This window comes from Microtus oregoni, unplaced genomic scaffold (genome assembly GCF_018167655.1).
Source record: "Microtus oregoni isolate MIOR12 unplaced genomic scaffold, Mior012 000012F_ref0000307, whole genome shotgun sequence".
NCBI classification, from domain to species: domain Eukaryota; kingdom Metazoa; phylum Chordata; class Mammalia; order Rodentia; family Cricetidae; genus Microtus; species Microtus oregoni.
Window position 1 is genome coordinate 46391772 of NW_024543071.1, and position 16584 is coordinate 46408355.

Here is a 16584-nt window from a genome sequence, read left to right on the forward strand (position 1 = left end):
GGTGTCCTCTTCTGGCCTACAGACATATATGCAAACAGAATAGTGTGTCCACAATAAATAAATAAATATTTAAAAAAATAAAACAAAGTACAACTGCGTATGGTCCCAAAGGCTGGGTTTGAACCCATACAGCAAAAAGCTAAGAATTTCGAGAATTCAACTTTTACTAGATTCCCTTGCCCCCCAGGCAGGGCTGGGATTACATTCAGGCCAGGCAGGACCATGCTAAGTAAACCCTCTCCCCCTCAGCTATAGCCTCATCCCTACATTTCTGAGGGGAGAAGGCCCAGAATAAAAATATTAGTTCTGTTTCCCTATGCTAAGACAGTGGCAAAGGTCACACTACAAGGTGTTAAGGTTCTGCTCATGAGCCTAGACTGACACTCAAGAATTGAAATCTAGGAACCTGAGAGACGGCTCCTTGCAAGAGGCCCTCAGTTTGGTTGCCATACCCTACATGGTGGTCCACCACCTTTCCATACATTCTTCTGGCTTCTGTGGTCACCAGAAATGCACATATCACACACACACACACACACACACACACACACACACACACACACACACTCACTCATCCACATACCATTTCCAAACAGAATACGTCACCACTGGCCAGGTCTCCCTCTCTTCACCACTATTTCCTACCTAGTAGGAGTAGAAGCAAATCAGACAATATAGCTTTTTAAAAATTATTTAATTTAGTAGGTTTTTTTTTGAAAAAAAGCAATAAGGCAAAAAAACTGAAAATATATTTTCTTGTTTTGCTTTCATGTGACTTTATTCCATCTTCAGGACTTCTAGGCTTCTTCCGTTAGCAGGGGTCTGGGAATCAAGCTAGAAATGTAGTGCAGATATAGAGGAAGGGGATAAAGCAACAAGGTCCTGGGAAATTTCCATTCTATTCAAAGGCTCCAGAGATGGTGCCCATTTTATGGACCTCCCTTGGAGTAACCCCTTGTGCTGGGAAAAGCCTTCTTAGGAGGAAATTCCCCAGTGCTCAATCTTTGATCATATTTGACCTAGGGAGGGAGAGCATGGATGCAGGGGATGACTAAAAATACTAATTTACCCAGTAAAATCCAATTTCCTGAAGGGATAGCTTCCTCTGGAATGGTATTTTCCCCACGGACCCACAATGGCTGAGGCTCAATAGTTAAGGAACAAAAACAAAAATATTAACAAAAAGTACATAAGGAAGGCACCTCAATTTATGACCCTCAACCAAGGGTGGGTTGCACAAGGGATTTATGTTTCTGAACAGGAAACTAAAATTAAAACAGAAAAAATTAAAGGAAGCAAGCCAGGGCCCGGCAGGCAGTTCCCAAAGGGCACAAGGGCTCTTAGCTCACATCCTTGGAAGAAAACTCTTTTGGGATTTAGCCTGAGCTGGCTGGGACATAAGGAAGGTGGAAATCACCTTCCTGACTTTCTACCCATACTCCTACGGAAGGAAACTGAGGCAGGAAAAAGACTAGGACTTCCTTTCCAAGAGCCAGGTGGTCAGGGAAGCAGAGCTGAGGCAGCAGTGGATCACCATGGCACGAACCCTCCTCCTCGTCCCTGTTCAGTAAGCGCCACATGTTTGGGGTTGCAGTGCCCCTCAAAGGTGGAAAGCAGAGGAGCATCGGCCCATATTAATACATGTCCAAGAGAGTCCCAGGGAGACAGGTGGTATATATATAAAAAAAAAAAAAATCAAGATTCTTCACGGGAAAAGAGGAAAACAAAAAATTAGATTTTTCTCTACATACACACACACACACACACACACACACACACATATATATATAATATACAGATGATTTAACACATTATTCCAGAGGTGGTTCCATTCCATGGGACTTTCAAGATGATGAAAACGTTTGTTGCAGAGAAACTTCTCTCAAATTCTGAAGTGTACAGAATGGGTCAGGCAATGTTTAGCTCCAGAGTGTGGCACAAACTCAAACTGGTACTGTGCCAGGAGAAAAGCCAGAAAGGCAATGAAAGACGGGATGAGGAGGGGCTGGGAAGGTACAAATGGCTAGCAGTCTTCTTCCACCCTGCCTGTGTTCTCAGAGGTTCTCCACCTGAGGAAGACCATAAAACCCCTTCATAAAAATTGTGTGGCCCTCTTATCAACTACCAAAAGAGGCCTCTGGTTGTTGTCAAAGTAGAAGAAAACAGCAGAGGGGTGTTGTATATGCAAGTGAAGACAAAATCTCCAAGAACGTAACTCAATATTCCAGCCCTGGAGAACAATCTCTCCTGCAGATGCTCCCAAACCTTAGTTATTTACACACGCTGCTACATTAAACCAAGCCCATGTGTGAACACACTTCCTAACATGAGACCTGTGCAAGATGCCTCGGCTGATTAAGTCTTAATGTGTTTCTTTTTACAGAACTTTAAAATCAGTTCTTGCTCTGAACAGCACCAAAATGCTCATGAATCACAATCTTATGCAGATCTTGGCTGAGCAGGACACTACAAGGGAAGGGTAAATGACGTCATCTTATATTGGGTCAGAGGGAGAAGACCACGGACACTTACTTGCCTTTACAGATGTAGAGTAACACTAACTTTCAGCCACTAAACCGCTCCCTTACAAACATGAGTATCTACTACGTCGATTTCAGCGTCAATCAGCTAAGGCAACCAGCCAATCACCACCATGGGTGTCTGCTTCTGGTGATTGATTTGGAAAAAGTGATTGGTTAAGACAGACAAATTTGAGGAAAGCACTTGGTAAGAGTCCCAACTGCCAGCCTTCCTGCACATCCTCTGCCGTCTTCTCCGATCGACCCTCTTCCTTTGAGTTACAGCCACTTCAGAAAATGTCTGGGCAAGAACCCCAGTCCTGCTTTTCCTTACATTCCCAGTATTCACCCCTATAAATATGAGTTAGCTCCTTGGTGACAGGGTCCTTCTTCCGCTCAAACCACAGTGCCTTATAGGGGTCATATGGTGTGCCTAAAAGGGAAGAAAATGAAAAGCAAGTTTAGAGCTGGCACTTGCCATGTACAAGAAATCAGAGCAGGGGACAGGGTTGTTACCATCTTCCGTGGCTTTCACAGCTTCTGCTTCTCTCTTTTTCCTGGAGAGTCTCTGTTTTTCCTCTAGGCGCTGCTTCTCAGCATTTGCTTCATCCCAGCGCCCATTTTCCATCAGTCTCTGGTCAGGCCTCAACCGGCTGTCTGTGGGCGCAGTGCCACCTTCCCAGGCATTGAGAGTGAGGGCGAGCTCTGAGAAGTAGTACATGTTTTCTGCATTCTTCCTAAGAACAAACAAGACAAAGGAAAGGCAGCTCTAGAGCCTCAATTCAATCCAAGGAGCAACAGCTTGGAACACTGCCTGTATCTAAGTGTCCCACACATGGAAAAACTCCAAACTCTTATCAGGTAACTCCAAATAAGAGAGCCAAACTATACCGCTCCCACCCTTCCCAAGCATTACTTCATCCAACAGTTACTGCAGCATCTGCACTCAGAATTATCTATATTTATCAGGAAGAATAAAATCTTCAAAATTGCCTCATTTCTATTTCCTTTGCTTCCCTTCAGACCTCTTTCTGGGATGATCTGGCTATTTCTGTAGACATAATATATGATGATAACAAGAGACAAATGGCCTGCATTTGTCTCCAAAGCTCTGTGTGTTAGCTCCTGGGGTCTGTGGGGAAACTGTTAACAGGCAGAAAGCACCTTTCTTCCCTGGCTGCTCTGAATTGCTGTGAGAATGCAGGGCATGGTGGTGAAAGCCTGTAACTCAGCTCTTGGGAGGTAGAGGACCAGATCAGGACTTCAAAGAGCCTGAGCTATACAGTGAGACTAGACATTGTCTCAAAAACAGAATACTAAATTATAAAGAGATTGTTTTGAGTGGACCTTAAGAAAGAAGAACTACAATTTGGTATATGTTTGGTGAGGTAGATTCTTGGAAGAAATCATGCTTCAACTCCTATCATGTGTACAATCTCTAGTAATCTCTGCACAGGTTCTGATCTCCCTGGACAGTTCCACAGACAACCACAAAGAAAGCAGGCAGAATACCTTTATACTGCCCCAGAATTATAGGCAAAGCCCCCAGGAGGCTTGCATGCAATACTCACGGTAAAGGATTCCTTTTCCACAGCATAACCCTACTTTCTTCTGCTTCATGGCCTCTCTGTCGACCATCACCCCCATTTTCCCCAGAGGCTGGCTGAACTTTGAAACAATCCATTTTCTCATCCCATGTCCCCAGGAGGGCAAAGTGAACTTTTCCTGATGGGTCTGTCACTTCTCCTGTCACCTACAAGAAAAAGTCTTAGGGTAAGTCCTAGCTAAATCCAATTATTATAACACAGCCATGAATTCTTATTACACAGGAATTTCTGATGTAAGAAGGAAAAGTACCTGACAAAGTTACTCTAGAAATTACACAGATCCACAAACCCATTTGAATCCTCAACTAGTCTTCACTTTTCCCCCATTTTTTAAACAGTTTCTTTGTGTAATCCTGGCTGTCCTGGAACTCACTCTGTAGACCAGGCTGTCTTCTGCTTCCCAAGTGCTGGGATTAAAGGCATGCACCACCCCCCTGGTTAGTCTTTATTCCCACGTGACACTCCGGATCTTGTAGATCAGGCTGGCCTTAAACTCACAGAGATCTGCCTGCCTCTGCCTCCCGAGTGCTGGGATTAAAGGTGTGCACCACCACCTAGCTTCTTTACATCTTCTTTATGCCTACTTTTCTGACATCCATATATAGGATACATGTCTTTCTACCTACCTACCTCAATACAAATGCACACTCACCAGGCCTTCTAAGGGATACACACTAAATGAAAAATATTTACATTTCAGCCTCTCTTACCTTTCTTGCTACATCCCGAGAGAAGTAGCTATAAGGAACAAATTTAAGATTACACTTGTCTCCTGTCTTGTGATTTACGATGTCAATCTCACCAGACTATAAAGAGAAAAGAATCATGAGTTAGTTTTATGAAGACTGATGTAAATTTTACATGTCAGTGCTCCCTTGTTTAAAGACCTGGGGCATTGTGGAAGGCCTCTGTAATCATTGTATTTCAGGTTGAAATTAAGGTCAAACTGTTTGTGTGTCACATGTTGGTAACATGACTTGGCCTTCAGTACACAAACTGAAATGCACAGGTAGTAATCCACCCTTCTGAATAAGTCCCTCACGAGGACTCTTCTACAATTCCTTTGCTTAACATAAATGACAATTTCAAAACTCTACAGATCTTCCTATAGACTCCATTTGTTTGATTTTTTCACATTTTTTCTAGCCCTCAGATACTCAGCTTAATTCCACATCAATCATAAACCCTCCTCAGAAGATAATATAGCCTCTTTTCTGGCCGAGCTAGAACAGTCTTACCCCAAAGCTAACACTTAACTAGACAGACTCTTAGCATGTCTCCTGTATTAGGCAATTCTATTATACTTGCAGCCTATACATGCCATATTTCTTCAACGACATACTAATTCCTGCAGGGCCTTCTCTGACTTTCTAACGCTAGTGCCTAGGACAGTGCAAATTCATTAAGAGCCGGGGCTATGTAACTCTGTCTTGCATTCCTTTATATTGCCCAACAGAGTCCCAGGAGTCACTGATGGAATGTATAATTTGGTCATTCATAAATAATAATTTGTAGATAGAATTTTACAGAGGTAGGACTACTGCCTGAGAGAATATCCTTTAAGAGATCCAGTAAAAAACAGTCTGGGACTAGCTACTGGATCCTAAATACAACAAAGATTACCTGAAGAGGAACTCTGAAGTTCAGAGACACTTTGGGTACCTTTGCTCACCTGATCTATCCACAACTTGCCCACAATAATGTTGTGTACTGTTGTGGTAACTTTTTTCCAGGTGTAATGGTGCCCAGTTGCATGGAAAATACAATGGATGGTACCTAGAAGCAAAAGTGTACAGCCAGGTATCAGAAAAACAGCACCATGCACACTAGAAATGAAGATTAGGGGGCTGGAGAGATGGCTCAATGGTTAAGAGCATTGCCTGCTCTTCCAAAGGTCCTGAGTTCAATTCCCGGCAACCACATGGTGGTTCACAACCATCTGGAATGAGGTCTGGTGCCCTCTTCTGGCCTGCAGACATACGTACAGACAGAATATTGTATACATAATAAATAAATAAATAAATTTTAAAAAAAAAAGAGAAATGAAGATTAATTTCCTTTTAACATTTCTTACTTTAAAAAGAAAACAGCAAGTAAATAAGGAAAGAAAGAAAAGCATAACTTTCTCAAATGTTGGACTGGTTTACTTTTGTTTATTTGATTTTAAGTATAGGAATAAAATGATTAGGTGATGTCAGATAACAATTGGGTGCACTTTAGCTAGGGAGTTGTATAATACAAATTTCAAAATTCACAGAGAAAAGGCAAACGTGTCCCATCATGGGGGGAAAACAAACACTGAAAGGAACAAGTATGGGCAGTCAGGGTTAGTAATCAGTTGGGGACCTTAAGCAAGCCACTTATCTATGGGTCTTAATATTAAGAGTGGAGAAACAGAGAGAGGCGAGCTTCAGAATTGGAACTGGACTTGGTCCTGGTTTTTCACTCACTAGCTATGCAACCCTATGCTACATAATAATTTGTCGAGGTTTGCTCTGGTACTAGGAGAATCTTTTGACTGTTGTCATTTCTCAAGAGAGATTATTTTAGGTGGGTTTGATACTTCATGCTGCTGAGGTAACTCGGTGGATCACTGACAGCTAATGTTAATGAAATAATTCAGGATGAGAGCAAGACAGGTCAGAAAGTCAACCGTGTGGTGGCCCAAGTTGGGGCTTTGAGTAACCCATTATCATCATACTTACTAACCTTCAAGAAGGAAAGACAGATGTTGAATTAAATCTTACGGATTTCAATTAATTAAGTTTACATTATGAACCCCGCCCAAAACCAAAACACCCTCTGGAGTCCAAAATTCAAGAATAACACATCCTGATTCCTTTGGGGTCATGGAAGTGCTGTATGCAGAACCCTCCTTGCTTTAGCTTCCAAGTCTCTTTCATTCAACTAACACTGATTTGTAGACAGAATGACATCACTATATGTGCACCACTTTCCTGAGTTCCACAAGTCATTCCAGTAAGTTTTCAAAACTAATGACGCCGGAGAGATGGCTCAGTGGTTAAGAGCACTTTTGCCTTTGCAGAGGACACAGTTTGGTTCCCAAAAGCTACATAATGACTTACAACCATCCATAACTCTAATTCTAGAGGATCTGTCTTTGACATTCTCTTCTGATCTCTGAGGATACCAGGCACACACACAGTACACAAACACATGTGCAGGCAACACACACACACAAATAAAATAAATAAATCTAGAAAATTGTTTTTTCTGTTGTCAAACCTGAGGAAACTTGGGTATCCCATAAATTTATAGCTTGTTGGTCCAAAGTATGGAAAATTTTGCACACCAAAATTTGTGGCTTATATCAGAAGCAAGGACATTTTGGGGACTGTGCTCTTAATGTACTGAGACTGTAAATACTGTGGGTAGTTAAATGTCAGAACTGCACTTATAATAAATATTTTAACTTCTTTTGGCTGGTTTTATTATCTACAGACTTGGGAAAGCACATCCTGGTCAGCAGTAAACATTTTATTTGCTCACCAAGGTGCTTGTAATGTAACAAGTACTTAGCAGGTATAGCTTCCCAAATGATACTAAATTAAAATCCGTAGCAGGAGCAGAGGTATCTGAAAACTCAAAATGTGTGTGTGTGTGTGTGTGTGTGTGTATGTGTGTGTGTGTGTGTGTGTGTGTGTGTGTGTTTGTATGTAGTTAAGAGCACTTTCTGTTCTTGCAAAGGACCTGAGTTCTGTTCCCAGCACTCATGTCAGGTTCTCACAACTGCCTTCTGGTCTCCAGAGGCATCTGAACACTCAAGGCATACACATACACAGATATACATATATACACATAATAAAAAGATATTTTAAAGAAACAAGATTTTACATTGAATTACAAGGGAATTTAATCAGCTAAAACAATTTTGAAAATAAACAAAACTGGAAGATTCACACTTTCTGATTTCAAGCTTATTACAAAACCATAGTAAACCGGGCAACGGTGGCGCACACCTTTAATCACAGCACTCAGGAGGCAGAGGCAGGTGGATCTCAGAGTTCAAGACCGGCCTGGTCTACAGAGTGAGTTCCAGGAAAGCCAGGACTGTTACATAGAGAATCCCTGTCTCAAAAAACTAAACCAAACCAAAATAAAAAACAAAACAAAAAAATCGCAAACAAACAAATGCATACTAACAAAAACAATGTAGTACTGGCATAAAGACAAACAAGTTATGATCAGAAAGCCCACAGATAAAACCTTACATACACTCTCAAATGATTTCTGACAAGGGTGCCAAGATCATTAAATAGGAAAAGGACAGTCTTTTATTTACATGCAAAATGAAGCTGGACCTTTGCAAAATAGTATACACAAACATACACAAACATTAATCCCAAACATCGATTTTTTTTCCAAATGTCAAATATTACACCTCAAACTATATAAAACTCAAAAGAGGTCAGGCAGTGGTGGCCCAAGCCTTTAATCCCAGCAGGCAGGAGGCAGAGGCAGGTAAATCTCTGAGTTAAAGGCCAGCCTGGTCTACAGAGTAAGTTCCAAGACAGTCGGGACTACACAGAGAAACCCTGTCTTGGGTGGTAAGTGGGGTAGGCTGGAGTGAGGAAATAGGGACACTCGAAATCGAAGGCAAAAGTTTCAAGACGTTAGTTTAATAATGACTTTTTTCTTCTTCTTTGGTTTTTCAAGACAGAGTTTCTCTGTGTAGACCTAGCTGTCTTGGAACTCAGAACTTCTGCCTCTGCCTCCCTAGTGCTGGGACTAAAGGTAAGTGCCACCATCACCAAGCAGTAATGACATTTGGGATGAGACACCAAAAATATAAGCAACTACAAAAACAAACACAAAAAGAAAATAGAGAAAATGGTCTTTTTTTGAAAATTAAAAATTTTGTACATCAAAGGGCAATACAATACAAAGGAGTAAAAAGGCAACTTACAAATGGAAGAAAACATTTGTAAATCCTATTTTTTGTTTGTTTGTTTTCTTTTCATTTTGATACAGGGTTTCTTTGTGTAGAACAGGATGGTCTTGAATTCAGAAATCTGCATGCACCTTCTGAGTGCTGGGATTAAAAAAATCATGCACCACCACTGCCTGATTTGTAAATCCAATTTTTTTTTGATAAGGGAATGATATCCAGACCACATATAAAACTCCTAACACTCAACAAAACTCAGTTTTAAAATCTGGCAAGGAGTGTGGTGGCACACAATTTTAATTCCAGCACTCAGAAGACAGAGGCAGGGAGGTCTCTGAGTTCCATACCAATAAGACCTTGTCTCAAAAAACAAAATAACAACAACTGCCAAAAAGGCCCAGGTATGATGGTGCACACCACTGATCCCAGCACTCCAGAGGCAGTGCATCTCAGTAAGTTCGAGGCCAGCCCAACTGACATTTTGAGATTCAGACAGCCACAGCTACAAAATCTCAAACAACAACAAAAATCCTAAAAACAACTGGGAAAGGACTTACATAAACTACTCTAAAGTAAACACACAAATCATTGAAAAGCACACGAGGAATGAAGGACGTGAGGTAACTACAGCCTTGGCACACTGTCTGGAGTGATATACAATGGTAGAGTCACATAAAATGATGGAAACTGTGGAATTTCTCAAAACATTAAAAAGAATTACCATGTGATCCAGCAATTCCACTACTGCTATATACTCAAAAGAATAGAAAGCAACGACTCTAAGAGATATTTATACTCAACTTCACAGAATTTATATGCAATAGTTAAAACATGACATGAAAGCAACCTATAACCATCAACAGGTGGACAGATTTAAAAAAATGTGTGTACATGTGCAATGTAATAGGAATAGTTAGCATAAAAAGAGAAATCCTAACATTGAACATAGAAGAAAAAGACCCTGAGATGAAATAAACCTGTCAAAAAAGACAAATCTCGAAAATCAAAAAAAAAAAAAAAAAGACATACTTTTAAATCACAGATCTGTGAAAATTGTACAGACAAAAAGTAGAGCAGTGGTTTTCTGAGTCTGGAGGAAGGCCAAATGAGCGGTCTGGGTGCAGTTTCAGCTGAACAAAATAAAGTGTCTTGGAGTCAGATCATTAACAGTGTTCATATACCATCATGGATGTAGTAAATAGCACTTAACTACACACTTAACATGTATGAAATGCTTATATATGTGTGTGTATACACACACGCACACACACACACACACATATAAAGTATATAATTACAATGAAATATTTGAGGGGGGGAAAAGCATACAAAAGCCAAAAAAACAGTAGAATAACAAAGTCAAGATGTTGAGAAGACTATCAAAGGAAGAATTCTATATCCAGTAAAACTATCCTACATAAGCAAGAATTCAAGAATCATTCCCAGATCAATAAAACTGAAATAATCGGTCTTCTAAAAATTATGAAAGGACACACTAGTCAATAGCTTTACTCCACATTAAGAAACTAAGAGAGTCAGGCGGTGGTATCGCACACCTTTAATCCCAGCACTTGGGAGGTAGAGGCAGGCAGGTCTCAGTGAATTCAATCCTGGTCTACAAAGTGAGCTCCAGGACAACCAAAACTGTTACACAGAGAAACCTTGTCTTAAAAAGCAAAACAAACAAAAAAAGAAACTAAGACCAGTAAATCCAGCTATATATTAAAGACAGTATATAACTTTTTCTTATAAAATATCTGTATAAGTAAACAAAATAAAATTATGTGATGAGATTATGAAGTATAAAAGAACACTTTGCAGGGGGTGGAGAAATGGCTCTGTGGTTAAATGTTCTTGCAGAGGAGCCAAGGTACAAACATCTGGTGGTACACAACTGTAACACCAGTTCCAAGACATCTGATTACTCTGGCTTCTGTGGGAACTACACTGAACACAAATGTACACATTCACACGCAAACTCTCACACACTCACACACACACACACACACACACACACACTAAAACTAGCAAAAATAAATCTTAAAAGGGTTTCTCTGTGTAATAGCCCTGGTTTACCTAGAACTTGCTTTGTGGACCAAACTGGCCTTGAACTCAGAGAGATTCACCTAATTCTGCCTCCTTTTGGGATTAAAAGCATGAACCACCGGGGCTGGAGAGATCGCTCAGTGGTTAAGAGCACTGACTGCTCTTCCAGAGGACCCGGGTTCAATTCCCAGCACCCACATGGCAGCTCACAACTGTCTGAAGATCCAGTTGCAGGGGATATGACACCTTCACACCAATGCACATAAAATAAAGTTAAATAAACTGTAAAAAATATTTAAAAAAAAAAGCATGTACCACCATGCCCAGAAAAAAAAACCTTAAAAGACTTCTCTCTCTGTCTCTCTGTCTCTGTCTGTCTCGCTCACACACACACAGAAGAAAATCAGTGCGGAATGAGGAATGGCAGCAGCTGTAAAGTTCTGGTGTGCTTCCAACTCTACAGGTCAGGACTCCTACTCCCTCCCAGGCTTCATCTTTTTGATCCCAACACAAAAAATAGCTTGTAATTCAATAAAATAAAGTTTCATTTTATCCAGGATTCAATCATTACATAAATGACACCTAATCCATCAAGCAGAGGAGTAAAGACTGTGAGAGAGAAACCTAATCTCATAATCCTAACTGTTCTATATACAGACAGAACTAGAGTAATGGGAAAACACCATTGAAATGATGTCTTTTTTTTTTTTTTTTGGTTTTTCGAGACAGGGTTTCTCTGTGGCTTTGGAGCCTGTCCTGGAACTAGCTCTGTAGACCAGGCTGGTCTCGAACTCACAGAGATCCGCCTGCCTCTGCCTCCCGAGTGCTGGGATTAAAGGCGTGCGCCACCACTGCCCGGCTTGAAATGATGTCTTAAAGGCATGCTAGAATCCATATTCGAAAGTAGTGCTTAGAAACAAAAAGTAAATAAACTAAAGAGGCAAAGATATGGCAGGATGGGTCTTAAAAGGGTGCCTGGCCTCCTTACGCATTTGAAAGCTGGGGAGTTAAATGGTAACTAGCTAGTGATGCTGGTGCCTGAATTAGAGTTCCATTTCTTGATGCCTGAAACAGTAGCCTCCTCCATCATGCCAGAACACCTTTCACCAGAACAAACATGGTGGCCTTACCAAGGGGCATAATGGAGAGGTATTTGCCTCGAAACTTGCTGGTGATTTTGATTTCCTGACGCAATGTCCAGCCATTTTTGGATTCAGCATGGTGTGCAGCAGCAGGGGGATGATGACTCACCTTGGAGAAATCAGGTTTGAATTAAGAAAAGACTGGAGAAGAGAAAGACATGGCTCATTAATTGGCAATAAACACTCAAGAGTCTCCCTTTATATTTTTACATTCACAACAGTGGTGAACGACAGGCCTAGTGTGTTGAATCCTAATGAAAAAGAAGACAGAATGGGCTGACTGAGACTGGCTTCTCAAAACCTACCCAGTCATAAGAAAGGAAAAGTGTTACAGATCTGGGCTCTTTACCTGCTCACAGAGGGATCGATAACCATTCTCCTCTAGTCGGTCCAGTTCGAAGGTCTCCCCAAGGAGAGGGTTGAATGGCTTGCTGGTTCGGAAGACAGTAGTGGAATAGGAGGAAACGGTGAAGGCTGCAACATAGCAGAGCTGTTCTAGAGAGTTCTCACATTTTGCAGCTCGGTCTAATAGCTCATGGTATTCCAGATCTTCAGTAAGGCGCTGAAGCATGGACAAGGGCTCATTAAAGTTTACCTGTAAGGAAGAGAACAGATTTAAAGCCTTTTCCCTGCCATTCACAGGAGACAGCTGGAGATGCTGAGATGCTGTGGTGATAAAGCAACAGGAAGACAAAAGAAGTTGCAGCTCTCCGATTAGACTCCAGGTGACCCACTCTCCTCTGTTAACATCTATGTCGGGGAGTGGCAGGAGTCACTGCCCTCTGAGATGGAAACCATGCTGCTTCTAGGCAGCACTGCAGACTCGACAACAGCCATAAATTACTGACCACAGGAGACCCCATCAGACAGTAAATGAGGGAATTAATTGAGTGATTAAAGGAACAAAAATTTCAGAAGTGTACCTAGAGAGTAAGTTAGCTATGGAACAATCTGGGGGAGAAGCAAAGGGGAGCTAAGATTATAAAAGTACAGGAGCCTTGACCACAGAAATGATTGCACTGCCGAAGTCAGCTTCTCCCCTGGACTAGACGCTGGACTTCTGAGGCTGGACAGTGCTCTAGACATGGACTGTTGCTGCTGGAGTGGAGAGGAAGCAGGACATGCTCTCACTCTTCAAATCTGACAGCCAACTTATAGCAGTCAATCGCTAGATGATTCATTTCAGCTAGGGGAAATGTGCGCCTATCCATTAGACAATATTATCCGAGTGCCATGTGTGCCAGAGCCTGTGCATCCCACATGGTGGAGAAGTGAACAACAGACACTGCTCACACTGCTTCTCCCTCAAGAAAATAAGTTAATTTCTAAGGTAACTTTGAAATTTTAAATAATTTTGCTAATTTAAAATTTGTTGAAAGACCAGGCATGGTGGCACATGCCTTTTACCCAGCCATGTGCGTGAAAGAAAAGACAGCAGGTGAATCTCTGTGAGCCTGAGGCCAGTCTGGCCTACATAAAGAGTTCCAGAACAGCCAGAACTACATAACACAGACCCATGTATCAAAAAACAAAAACAAACAAACAAGTATATTTTGCTTTAGGGGCTGAGCTTAGCGGGTAGGAGCTCTTACTCTGCCAGCATGAGGACCTGAGTTCAAATCTCTACTACCTACTACTACCTACATTTAAAAAAAAAAGCCAGGCATCATGGCTGCATGAGCTTGTAACCCCAGCACTGGGGGTAGGGGGAGCCCACATGTAGAGACTGGTACCTCCCAAGAGTTCAGTGGCTATTCAGTCTAGCTGAAATGGGGAGCTTCAAGCCCAGTGAGAGACCATCTCAGTATGACATTGCCAGATGAGGTTCTCTTCTGCCCCCCATGCACAGCCCACACAAAATATAAATAATTTAGAGGGGGGGGGAGAGGGGAGGGGAGGGAATAGAAAAATGGCTCAGTGATTTCTTTTCTTTTTTGGTTTTTTGAGACAGGATTTCCCAGTAGCTATGGAGCCTGTCCTGGAACTCTGTAGACCAGGCTGGCCTCCAACTCAGAGATCCACCTGCCTCTGCCTCCCGAGTGCACGACCACCGCCCAGCAGAGGCTCAGTGATTAACAGCACTTGCTGCTCCTCCAGAGGACTGGACTTCCATTAGTAGCATTCATATCAGCTGGCTCACAAGCACCTTTAACTCCCGCTCCAGGCAATCAGATGACTCTGTCCTCCAGCCACTTGAACTCACATGCACATACCCACACACATATGTAATAAGCCCACACTACGAAAATGCTTGAATGTGGCACAGTGTCCAACTGGTAACAGTAAGGCCCGAATCCTTAATGGAGCAGAATCTCTTAGTGACAACAATTCAGGCAGAATAAAGAAAATTTTTCACATATTCAGAGGAAAATCATGAAAAGCTGTGTCCTGGGATAGCAGACATAGAAGAGAACCTGGACCAGAGAGAGCCCACACATCACTAGTCCGTCACTATTTTTCATCTACATATAACCCACCTTCTAATAAATGTTCCAAGAACCCTGGTCACACTCAGAGGCCAAACGCAAACAAATGAGTTTGAGTATTTTAAGGAGAAGGAAGCAAGGACCTTACTCGCTGCTAATGAGAGTTAGTTAGCCACAAAAGACAACCAGTGATTAGCAAAACCAGCCAGCCATGAGCTGGGGACATGAAGAAGGGACATCACTGTAACTCAGAGGGTGAAGGGATATGCAGAAGCTTAACACCTTGAGGAGCTCAGGAAAGACTGTTTAGTGAAACCTAGAGTCACACAGATGTTGTCAGAAAAATGCCTAAGAGGAAGCCATGACTGTTATGGTTTTGGTCCCTTTAAGAGACAAGCCACACCCATTCCCCTCCCCATCCGCTGAGGCAGGCTGATTTTCAGCTTCAGGCCTGAGCTCGCTCTTTTTTCCATCTTCCTCTCAGAGAGGCAGCTTCTCCCCACTTCTCTGCTCCCCCCCTTCTCTGTCTCTTTCTCCTCTTCTCTTCTCTCTCTCTCTCTGTCCCCTCCTTCACCCTTCCTCCTCCATAACCCCCTGAATAAACATTCAACCTCACCCTGCATGTCGTGTCTATCCCTGTTTCTGTCTTCTGCCCCGCCCGCCATGTGTCTCCCTGCCTGGGACCAGCCATTGCTCGGGGACCAGCAGCCGTCTTTGCCTGGGGCCCACTGCCTGCTGCCACATGGCCCACCACCACTGCTCTGGGACCAGCAGCTGTCTCTGCCTGGGACTGGCTGCTCCCATGGCCCGCTGTCTGCTGCCACATGGCCCACCGCCACCCCTTGGGCCGCCACTCTGGGACCGGCAGCCATTTCTGCCTGAGACTGGCTGCTCCCAGAGCCCGCTGCCAGCCACCACATGACCTGCCGCCATCATTTGGAACCTACAGCATTTCTGCTGCCTACTGCCACCGGGGATCTTGCAGCATTTTTTAAAAAAAGAATAACAATGACCTCCTACTGCTGACTTATACTGGCAGTGCCCAGTCAGATGCCAACAGGAACAGAACCGGCTGACCCCAGCTCTCTTGTGATAGAATGCTGTCTGAAAAGATGACTTGTCTGGAGAATACAGGATTGCACATTCCTAATGGCGATATCAATAAGGAAAGAAGATACAGGTCACCTACACCAGAAGCTCTTTAGAAATAGAATCTACATCCCGAGAATGACGGCCTGCCTTTCCAGTCCACCTGCCTACTAATTCCTATAAGGTGCTCAATGCTCAAGCAAATGGTCCTCCTTTATTTAGGTTTCCCAAACACCAGTGTTTTGGAGGTTTCTCTACTATAAGCTCATTAAGATCCTTTTCTTAGCTGGGTGGTGGTGGCGGTGATGCATGCCTTTAATCCCAGCACTTGGGAGGCAGAGGTAGGTGGATCTCTGTGAGTTCGAGGCCAGCCTGGTCTACAAGAGCTAGTTCCAGGATAGGCTCCAAAGCTACAGAGAAACCCTGTCTCAGAAAAAAAAATAAATAAATAAATAAAATCCTTTTCTTCTAAGTCAACTTTCATTTTATTTTACTACCACTATTTTTTTCCTTTCCGTTCCTTTTCTTTTCTCTTTCTTTCTTTCCTTCTTTTTTTTTTTTTTTTTTGAGACAGAGTCTCTGTGTAACAGCTCTGGCTATCTTGGAACTTCCTTTGTAGTCCAGGCTGCCCTCAAACTCACAGAGATCCACCTGCCTCTGCTTCCTGAACTGCGATTAAAGGCATTTGCCACCACTGCCTGACTATTATTACCGTTATTACTATACCATCATCATCAATATTATTATTGTGTAGTACTAGAGATGGAATGTAGGGCCTTAAACACCCTAGGCAAGCAATCTTATCAATGAACTACATTCTCACCTTCGGATTTAGTCTTTTAAAGA

The 16584-nt window shown here is 42.4% G+C and overlaps 1 protein-coding gene across 1 annotated transcript in view; it reads right to left on the minus strand.

Moving 5' to 3' along the window:
• Positions 1-675: 675 nt before the first annotated feature.
• The window catches only part of LOC121453927 (oxysterol binding protein), a 32117-nt gene continuing 16208 nt past the window's right edge, over positions 676-16584 (minus strand). The window contains exons 8-14 of the mRNA XM_041660979.1: positions 12573-12818; positions 12212-12332; positions 5799-5902; positions 4837-4932; positions 4091-4272; positions 3036-3256; positions 676-2952 (exon numbers count right to left, since the gene is read on the minus strand). Coding sequence (XP_041516913.1) covers positions 2810-2952; positions 3036-3256; positions 4091-4272; positions 4837-4932; positions 5799-5902; positions 12212-12332; positions 12573-12818 — 1113 coding nt within the window. The 3' untranslated portion in view covers positions 676-2809. The remainder of the gene's footprint in view (positions 2953-3035; positions 3257-4090; positions 4273-4836; positions 4933-5798; positions 5903-12211; positions 12333-12572; positions 12819-16584) is intronic.